Here is a 10,939-nt window from a genome sequence, read left to right as displayed (position 1 = left end):
GCTGCAATATAACAAAGAGTGAAAAATTTAAGGGGGTCTGAATACTTTCCGTACCCACTGTGTGTGTGTGTGTGTGTATATATATATATATACACACACACACACACACGCACGCACGCACGCACTGCTGTGTGTGTGTATGTGACTTGCACACAAGGTGCTTAGGGGCATTAACGGGGTGGTGCTGTGATGACCGTATCATTGTGGGGGATACATGGAAAGGTATTAAGGGTTGTTGGAGTCTGTGTACAGACTTGCCACAGATCGGGCATGGTTCCACCAAGGTCCAGACAGCAATTTAAGATGGCTGCATCTGTGTACAATGTTTGATTATTGTATTACTGTAAAAATGGGTTTTTGGGGGGGTTGATTTGGTTGACACCACAGCTCCAACCTTGATTGTAAGTCATTTATGATGAGTCCAGTTTGGGTGTTTTTGGTTTTAATCTCAACAGCCCATTCCTCATGCCTTAAAAGTTCTACCTAATTTGCTGGTTACAATATAAATAAGTAAAAGCTAATAAGTAACTTAAGGTCATCAGTGCACAGTGCACTTGCCAACCTTGACTTCTCGAGGAAGCCCCCAAAACACCAGAGCATGGAAAATAAGAAGTTACCTGATACTTAACTAGCTAATTATTTGTTACCGTTAATGGGCTAAAATTAGTGACCCGCGCAGGATGTGGCAGTTTTGACATTCGCCTATTATTACGCCAAAGGGTTAGCGAGCTAACGCAATTACACTAGCGTTAAATGACATACTATGGTTTTCTTATTTAGCACATAGGAAATCTCTACTACGGAATATTTCGAAGAAACCCTTTCATATGACAAAATAAGCAAGCAGTTAAACTAGCTGAGAAAATATCAACTTTATCTGGACCGCTCTGGTTCCAGGTGATAGTCCAAGCCCAGGCAGTTGAAAAGCGCCTCCTATTCAAGATGTTGGTTGGCTTGGGGTCTACCGTCTTTGACTAACGCTGCTCCAGTCTCTCGGGTTTGTTCACCTTCAGCTATACTTACATGTTAGGGTTTCTCTTGAAGGCATTAGTTATGTCTTTGACTACTCTCATGACCAGCACGTCAACCTCCTCTTTCGACTCCGCCATTTTTAGAGTACCGGATGACGTCACACACATTTCTTCTTCTTCTTCTTCTTCTTCTTCTTCTTCTCACTCCTCCTCGTCCTTCTTCTTCTTCCCTGGTGTTTGACGACAGTTGGCATCTTAATGTTGCATTACTGCCATCTTGTGTCCGTAGTCTCTATCACCTTTCCATTATCTTAAATTCTATTTGAGTCCTGTTACCCTCAAGAAATCTAGTAACACTCTTCCAACTTCTACTATACTTTTAAAAATTATATGTGCTGTCCTTAATTCCTGAAACAGATCTATACATCTACCCTTTCTCTTGAATACCTCCTGCATGAAATAATGACATGATTCATTGTTTCTGCTTCCTGACAAAGATCACAATAGCCTGTCGGGCTATATCAAACAGTGTACTATTGAGGTTACTGTGTCCAGTTCAGATTCAACTAATTATTACGTTTTCTCTCCTCACTGTGCCTCTGTCAACCCCTGACTTCCCACCTTATTATGTACCCTATAGAGATGCCTTCCCTTAATTTCATGATCCTATTTCTGTTGCCATTTATGTGTAATTTTCCACCATACTAAACATTTTCTGCCTACTAAACATGTTAATGTTTCCTTCAAAATCCCTTTTCCTTGTTGCTTCTTTAGCTAGTTTGTCTGTCTTCTCATTTCCCAGTATCCCCACATGTGTTGGAAACCACATGATGGCGACTTCCTTAACTTGACTAACCCTTGAGTATATACTCAGTGTTTCATACAGAAGATCCTGATGACTCCTACTGGTGCCTAAATGAATATTTGTGAGGACAGAAAATGAATCACTACATGTGAAAATGTTACTTGAGGTACTCTCTTCAACCCATTTTAAAGCTTTCAATATTGCATATAGCTCCACTGCATATAAAAAGTCACTTCCGGCTTTTCCCGTTTAGGAGTCGCTACAGCAAATCGTCACACTGACAACTCACATGTTGACATTTGGCACGTGTTTTACGCTGTTCAGATAATTAGAAGTCCTTATAGCAATCACAACCTTACAACTGGGCACTACCACTGCTGCTCTTGTAGCCTCTGTCTGAAGATCTTTTGATCCATCTGAATCAGAATCAGAATCTGCTTTATTGGCCAGGTGTGTAGGACACACAAGGAATTTGACTCTGGTACATCGGTTCTCAATGTGCATGTACATATCCCCATGCACGGGGCAAGAGTTAGCTCCAGTGAACTGTTGAAGATAAATGTGAAGATGTAGATCCAGCTTTGGTCTTATCAATAGCCACACTAGCACATAAGTCCACAGTACCATAGGACTACACAAGTGATTATTTACATCTGTACTGACAGCCAATTTATCACCAGGCCAACCAACGCTCACTCTGTGCATCCTGGCTCACATCTGTAACACTTTCTTAATTGGATGATTAGCAATGTGACCTTTCAAAATAATCCAAAAATTTACTAGTAACTGCTTCAGCTATAATTATAATGGCATATATTCTATGTTTTTAAATAAATGACTATTTTCCAGCATGTATAAATCAACCAATATTGAGGGGAATAACCATGGTTGTGTAACTAATAATACCGCTGTAGGAATGTATGTTGTTTGATCTAATCCCATTTCACTTGCCACTTTATTACTGATCCTTGCAAAACATTTACTCTTCTCTCTGTCATTCTCCCAACATGGAAGAATACTTTAGTTACAGGATTTCTATCCCCTGATTGACCTTGAAGATTTGCCCAGTAACTCATTAATAACTGACTCCATCTGAGATTCTCTAGCATTTCTCCCATCTCAACATGAAGAGCATTTCCTGGAGTAGATTTGACAGCACCACAGCACAGTCTTAATGCTTGAGCTTGCACCATCTCCAACTTCTGTAATGTTGTTTTAGCTGCCAACCCATATATACAACTTCTATAAGCTATAGGTCTGACCAGTGCCTTAAATATTCTTTAGAGCTCCCCTGCTCAGTACCCACTGTGATCCAGTTGGACACCTCATTACATTTAAGACTTTCTTACATTTAGAAATAACCTTATGGATATTGTATGTTCATTCCACATCAACCTTGAGTCAAACCATAACTCCAGAAATCTAAACATTTTCACTAGCTCTATTATTTTCCATTACATTGTAATCCCTACCTCAGAGGTTTTCTGCTTCTTTCTGGTGAATGTTACAATTTTAATCTTTAATACTGAAAAATTAAAAACCCAAGAATAAGACCATCCTTCAACCATATTTACTGCATTTTGTATCTTTTATCTAATATGACCAATATTTTTCCCTATTTTCCACAAAGTTCCATCATCCACAAAGAGCAACTGTCCTATATCATATAGTACTTGGCAAAATGCATCATTTGCTATAATAGTACTAATAACACTGCCCTGTGGGGTCCTACTTTCTACTTTATATTTCCTTGATAAAGTAGTCCCAATTCTAACTCAAATAAATCTATCAAATAAGCACTATTTTAATGCAATTAAATGTTCACACAAACTGTCTGTCCTTGAGTTTTAATGGGATGTGGCTAAGTAACTTACACATGCACTACCACCACCTACTGGACTGGAGGGTGAATCATTAGATTGGAAAAATCATTCTCTGTTTTAACCCTGTCTCTTTTAAATACTTAATTAGAAAACCTTTTCAGTCTTTTTCGATATTTTTCAAGTTATTATGACATAACATGGATATTATGACATGAATAACAGAGCAGTATTCTGCACATACTCACAGAATATCCATCCATCCATCCATTTTCTATACCGCTTAGTCCCAAACGGGGTCACGGGGGGGCCGGAGCCAATCCCAGCCAGCTGCCTGCGAGAACTCACAGAATACTGCTCTGTTATTCATTTGCACACTGTACTGTACATATGCAGGTACTGTATATTTATCTTTGCACTATTTACATCTATTGAACTGTTAACTCATGTAACTTATTTTATTATTCTGCACTATTTCATTCCATTTCATCCCATTGTGCTAGTGTTTTTAAGCTAACTGTACATTATCCATTACTTTTAATTTAAATCCATAGTCTGTTGTATATTGTACATTACCCTACATAGTTTGCTGTAAATATCAATTGTTTATCTATCAGTACATTAGTACTTACTGTAGATACTGCACACTCTGCTGCTGTTGTTGCACTTCTGGTTAGATGCTAAACTGCATGTCATTGCCTTGTACTTGTACATCGGTAATGGCAATAAAGTTGAATCTAATCTGAATATAATCTAATACTGTATTTTCTAGTCTTAGACATACTATTATTTTGTCATTATGACAATATACTCTATTTTCTTGTAATAATGTAACCCTTGCACAGCTCAGAGTGCATGCAATGTGCACATTGTAGAGCAGCAACTTCATAGCTCATTCAAATGGCTCTCTCTAAACAACACCTCCCATACCAACTTTCCACACAGTGATCAGTGTTGTGCTTAGGTGGTGCAATCCAGCCAGTCCTTGAGAATCACTGATCTAACAGTTAAATCTATGCACAATTATTAGTATAACACATGAATGCAGCTCATGTGCTGTGATTAATAAAAAAAAAATACTGTGCACATGTCCCAATGAGGGTACAGGAATTATTGATATCAGAATCAGAATCAGATTCTGCTTTATTGGCCAGGTGTGACGGACACACGAGGAATTTGACTCAGGTACATCGGCTCTCAATGTGCAAACAGTAAACCAGCATAAGGCTGTGTAATATAACAAAATAGCAGTATTAACATCAACAAACTGTGCAAACAATGCAGAAAAAGCAGTATGAACAGACAGTAAACAATGCAGACAGCAAAGGAATGTTCATTGAAATGAGATAAATAGGGATAGAAACAGAGTACTTAAAGCTAGAGACCTCTATGACTCTGTATAATCTGTACAATGTATATATACACAGGTATTGCACTGAGGGTTATTGTCTAATCATACTGTCGTGGGTTAAGTGTTCATCAGAGCAGGTAAAGTCAGTGTGTGGCTGCTGTTACTCACTCCAAGCTGCAGGGCGCACATTAGGGACTAGAAAGAATGTGATCCACTCTAGGGGTGTGTAGTACGATATCATATTAGATAGCTCCTTGGACCATAAATGTGAAACTATAGTTCTCGACCATACAATGACCGCCAGACAGTGATGTAAAACTTGAGCAAAATCATTTAAAGAATGTACGCACAATGTGAACAGGGCTATGATCGCAGGCGTCACTGCCCCAATGTAACAATGTTTTCTCTACATAAAGCAACAATACATAACTTGGCAGTTTGTATCCCCCTACAGTTGCTGAGTGTAACTGAGTTGTACCCAACTATCGTAATTACCAGATGCACTTTCACCCCTCCTCATTGGTGGTGATACATTTGCATTTGTTTATAAGACAAAGCTGTTACTGAACCAGAAAAGACAATGAAAGAATGGTAAAGTAATATTACATCCATCCATCCATTATCTATGCTGCTTATTCCTGAATAGGCCCGCGGGGTAGCCAATCCCAGCTGAGCGAGAGGCAGGGTGCACCTTGGACAGTTTATCACAGCAAATAATATTACAGGTTTTATTATTTTTTATTGTGATATTAAAGATGAACAGTCATAATAAAAATAATAAATAATGGCAGGGTAGTTTTACTGAAAATACAGCTTGTATTTTCAGACAGTTTGCTAAGTGTTTGCTTGTGGATGTGTGTAATGGAATGACTGCATAAAGGCCTTGGCAAGTGATGACTGCCTGGGATACAGTGGTGAAGTTAACTCTCTCAAGGAAAACAAGATCAGCTGCAAGAAGTGGTTTTCCCACAGTCTGCAGAAGAATGGCGCTGACACAGCAGTTGTCCAGTATAACAGATGGCCTTTCACTCCACTGTACATCAAATGTCATACACATAGTGAGGAAACCATTCCGCCAGGTGGTCAGGGCGGAGATGAGATGGAGCTGGAACAGATCCTCCTTGCTTACAATATTTCTGAAAAAATGTTGCCAGCTTGGGAGCTTTCTCCAAAGGAATATCTGACTGAATAAAGGCCTTGGTCAAGCTTAGAACAAATTCCTTCCTCTTGGCTCTAGATGGGGTTTTGGAAAGACAGGAAGTTAAAGAATGTATCCTGGATTGTACTGAAAGTAAAAGACATATTCATTATAAATTAATGCATTTTACAAATTATACATATGTGTTTACAAAACTTAATATTGCTGTTATTTTCAATAATTCCATCTACAGATTTTAAAATAAGTTTCCCCAACAAATGTCAGTGAATAAATACGTACAGACTAAAAGAAACAAATGAGGTTGACAGGGCCAATTTCCCCAAATTACAAAAGATAAAAATGTGTCTTTTAGAGACTTGCCTTGAAGATTTGGTTTTATTTGGAGATTTTAAACTCTCACTCTAAAGGTTAAGGTAAAATGAATATTATCAGGACCAGTGGTGATGAAATACTCATTTTAAAAACAAAATACAACTTGCCCTTGATAATTCCATAAAGATGCCTTGTCAAAAATTTTAGAACCTGTTTATTAAGTAGAAATATTGTAAAAACCTGTACACAAAATTATTTGACTGGAAAGAAACAGATGTAAGAAAAATTATATCATAATGACAGTTAGTCAAACAAAATCAAATGAATGCAGTGTACACAGTCTTGTCCACAGCTTAGACCACCAGCATGGAAAAGCAAAAAGGCAAGTTGCTGTAAGGATTGGTCGACACAATTGTGAGCGAGCAGTAAAGAACAGACCCAGGCGGCTGGCTTCGGTGCAAGAGGTGGATTTATTTACAGTGGTGAAACAGGGGTGCAACACAATATACAAGAAACAAGAGCGAATGACTGAAATGAATATCACCGGGTGATGACCAGCATTAGTGAAGGGGTTTTGTCCATGAAGTGATGAGGTTGGGCTGCGAGGAAAAGCGACACTCCTGAGCTGGTCAAGGTGGTGATCCGGTTGACTGTGGAGTAGCAGAGAGGAGACTGTGCATCGACCTGTGGAAGAGGTAGGTGGAGCTGAGGGAGTCCAGGTCCAAAGGAGAGATCCAGGAGAAGTGACAGGAGACGCTAGAACTATGAGAAACAAGACGTGGAAAAACGGGAGACAAAAGATATAATCCGACATGGAACGAAGGCTAACAACTAGAAAGAACCAGCAAGGGAGTGAAGGTAAAGCCGAGTATAAATAGGGAGTGACAAAGGAGGCGCAGCTGAAGAGTGTCAGAAAATCAGGACAGGTGTGTTAATCAAGAGAGTCAAAGAGAAAAGCAGACTAGAGCGAGAAAGAGAGAAGAGAGGAAGGTGCAGCCGGGCAAACCTGACAGTTGCCCTCTGTTGGATGATTTGACAGAACTGCCAAGAACACCTGCTTCAGCTGGACAGTCTGATAGATTGATATACTGTATTTTTGTGCAGTCATTAGGATGTGTTGATTTTATTTTTAAAAGGGGAAATTAGTTGAAACAAGGCCTATTTTTGTACAATTTCTGTATAAAAACAGCTTTGCATATATCCTGGGGACTGGGAACACTCAAACACAAGCACAGGGACAAAAAAACAGCGATCATTTAGTTTTTCTGGTCTTTTTCCTCAAGAAGCCCTGTTAATGGCCTTCCTAAGCATCTGACCAGAGCACCTTTTTCCACATGTTTGGTGTGTCTCCCAGGTGGCTTGTGGCAAACTTTAAACGACACTTTTTATGGATATCTTTAAGAAATGGCTTTCTTCTTGCCACTCTTCCATAAAGGCCAGATTTGTGCAGTATACGACTGATTGTTGTCCTATGGACAGAGTCTCCCACCTCAGCTGTAGATCGCTGCAGTTCATCCAGAGTGATCATGGGCCTCTTGGCTGCATCTCTGATCAGTCTGCTCCTTGTATGAGCTGAAAGTTTAGAGGGACGGCCAGCCAATCGAGAATTTGTGGAAAGAACTGAAAACTGCTGTTCACAAATGCTCTCCATCCAACCTCACTGAGCTCGAGCTGTTTTGCAAGGAGGAATGGGCAAATATTTCAGTCTCTCGATGTGCAAAACTGATAGAGACATACCCCAAGTGACTTACAGCTGTAATCGCAGCAAAAGGTGGCGCTACAAAGTATTAACTTAAGGGGGCTGAATAATTTTGCACGCCCAATTTTTCAGTTTTTTATTTGTTAAAAAAGTTTGACATATCCAATAAATTTCGTTCCACTTCATGATTGTGTCCCACTTGTTGTTGATTCTTCACAAAAAATTACAGTTTTATATCTTTATGTTTGAAGCCTGAAATGTGGCAAAAGGTCGCAAAGTTCAAGGGGGCCGAATACTTTCGCAAGGCACTGTAATTGTGATGTTTTAGCCCTGGTAAGGCTTTAAGTGTAGCACGGTGTTGGTACTGTTTAATTCCATCCAACAACACTGCGGGCCCATTAGTATTAGACTTTATCAGCTTTACATAGAATTGTAAACATTGAGATAATTACATTTTAGCTGTCTGAAACCTTTAGCTGCATTACTAAAGACTTAGACCTAGTTGCCCATACCTACTGAACATTGTTTATTGCTTTTTATTTTGAATGTAATGTTTATTGGTGTGACGAACCTGACAGCAGATGGGCAAACCATTTGCAAATGCTTTGTACACATCAGGGATAGACATCTCTGTCTCTTCAGACATACTTAACACCTCATAACCGTTGTCTCACCCTTTTCCTATCCCAGCCTGGAGGATTCACAAAATCTCTGGTTTGGCAATAAACCTGGTTCACATCAGGATCAGATAGGATGCGGAGACACTTTGACACCTAAGAGGCCACAAGCTGTTTCATAACACCCTAAGAAACTAAAACTTTTACTACTCCACAGGGGAAAGGAATCCCACCAAGCCAAAGGAAATTTATCTTTAGATAAGGAACTCACAAAAGAACATAATTCATTTAATTCCAAGACAGATGATTGTAGCACCACATACAAAGTCATTGTGGGGCCGGGCCACAACCATTTGTGCAAAGGCTCCTCTGCATTCTGACATCCAAGACTCCCCTCCTGTTTTATGACACTCTTATCTGATGACTTTCTCCTCCACCCACATATTCCCTACAAGTGAACTCAAATATGGGCATTTTCATAATACTGTGAAGAAATGATACCAGTGTTATTTCATATCGTTAAATATATTCAAGAGAAGATAGTATGATTAAAGCAGCACTCCAGATCTCTCTATCTTGTTCAGAAGCCAAGATAAATTTAATCCATGACCTCATCTCTCTCTGAGCCTCTTATGAAAGCTTTGTGTGAATCAACACTGCTACCATCTGACAAACGTGTTGTGTTTGACCCAGGTAGTCTGTCCAGTGACCTCTGAAACTACTAAATTTAAGTGTTAAAAGCATGTTGTGTCTTACACTAGCATGAAGTCACCAGTAATGCTTTATTGTCCAAGCAGTGACTACAGCAACTAGTGTACCTCAAGTTATTGAAGTAATCAAAGGAGCAAGAATAACGAAGGTACCTCTATCAGAAAACAATACCCTAACTTGACATGTTACAAACTTACAATATGAAATGTTTATTTCTGGTGGTTCACTTTGCCAGGTTCTGATTCTGGATATAGAACTTCTGAATGTAGCCAAATGTTTCTTGTTTGTATTCTTTAATAATCACTGCATTTATTAGATAATTAGAGAATTATTTGTATATAAATTGTGTTTAATGATGTTGATGTATACCATTACTGAGTAACTATTTTTCCTCCTTATGAGTTATTGGATATGAGTTAATACACTGTCATGTCAAGATTATGTTGAGAAGGAGTTAATCTGCTCTGCTGTATTCTTTAATTTGTGAAAGTCAAGAAAGTATTCTAATCTCTTTGGGTGTGCCCAGGACAAAAAAAAACCCAGGGATGTAACCATCCCCCCTGGGGTGTTGTCATATAAAAACCCAGAACACTCATTTGTCTGAGGAAGAATGTGCTTTAAAACAAAAGATGCAGAACTCTAAATTTCTGCGGCAAAACGTTTTCTTTTTCTTGTTTGTCACTTCAGGGTGCTCCCCCTAGATTCTGTCTAATTTTCCAAAATTACTGTGCAAACAAGTCTTTTTCTCTTTTTTTTTTTTACTTTTGTTTTTCCCACCAGTTAAGTCACATGAGATCAAATTTAGAGTTAAATGTTTTTTATAGTATTTAGACAATTGATCATTTGCATCCCAGCTTCCCATCTGCGTTTATCAGCGCACAATGATCAGCATCACTGATCCAGCTCCATTCTCAGCTGCCTGTGAACTGACCTGCTCAGAGTGAATCAAACCATTTAGAGCTCTGAACCCCTGCTGGACAGTCCCAAAGTGATGATGAGGACTCTTTGGGATTGATCTTCTGAAGAGACTCCAGAACACAGACTGAGATGAACCAACTGAACCTCCCAGGCCCAATCCATCATAATAAAAAGCATAAAATTCAGTTCTCCGCTCTCTCTCTTTTCCTTCTAATTGTAAAGTCAAGATCACTGTTTTGACCCAAACTCATCCTTCAGACTTTACAGAATGAATATAGTTTTACATTAAGCAGAATTCAGGTGATGGTGATACACCAGTTGGTACCACATAAGACAAAAGTGAATTGCAGAAAAATCTATAGTGTATGGAAAGGAAGTGACCTCACACTAAGAGCCCAAAAACACTGAACAGTAAAAGGCTGGTGAATCATATGTTCAGGTTGCTCAATTAATGAAACTGAGAGTGTTCGTTTTTTGTTGAAACTGAGACGTGTTCAGAAAAGCATTTATTCATCTGCATGGTAATTCTGGAAGATGTCAGTTGTTCTGCTGTTGAATTGTAATGTGTTATACTGA

General features: G+C 39.0%; 1 protein-coding gene across 2 annotated transcripts in view; it reads right to left on the bottom strand.

The window, feature by feature from the left end:
• ptar1 (protein prenyltransferase alpha subunit repeat containing 1) overlaps window positions 1–1,140 on the bottom strand; it is an 18,744-nt gene extending 17,604 nt beyond the window's left edge. Inside the window, exon 1 of one of the 2 annotated variants that reach the window (XM_020599342.1) lies at window positions 1,024–1,140. In XM_020599342.1, coding sequence (XP_020454998.1) covers window positions 1,024–1,139 — 116 coding nt within the window. In that variant the 5' untranslated portion in view covers window position 1,140. The remainder of the gene's footprint in view (window positions 1–1,023) is intronic. The other variant, XM_020599341.1, reaches the window with a different exon arrangement.
• Between the last annotated feature and the right edge of the window lie 9,799 nt (window positions 1,141–10,939).

The sequence above is a fragment of the Monopterus albus genome, unplaced genomic scaffold, assembly GCF_001952655.1.
Source record: "Monopterus albus unplaced genomic scaffold, M_albus_1.0 scaffold40.1, whole genome shotgun sequence".
NCBI lineage: Eukaryota > Metazoa > Chordata > Actinopteri > Synbranchiformes > Synbranchidae > Monopterus > Monopterus albus.
Note: the sequence above shows the minus strand (reverse complement) of the source record. Positions and strands in the feature narration are given on the sequence as shown.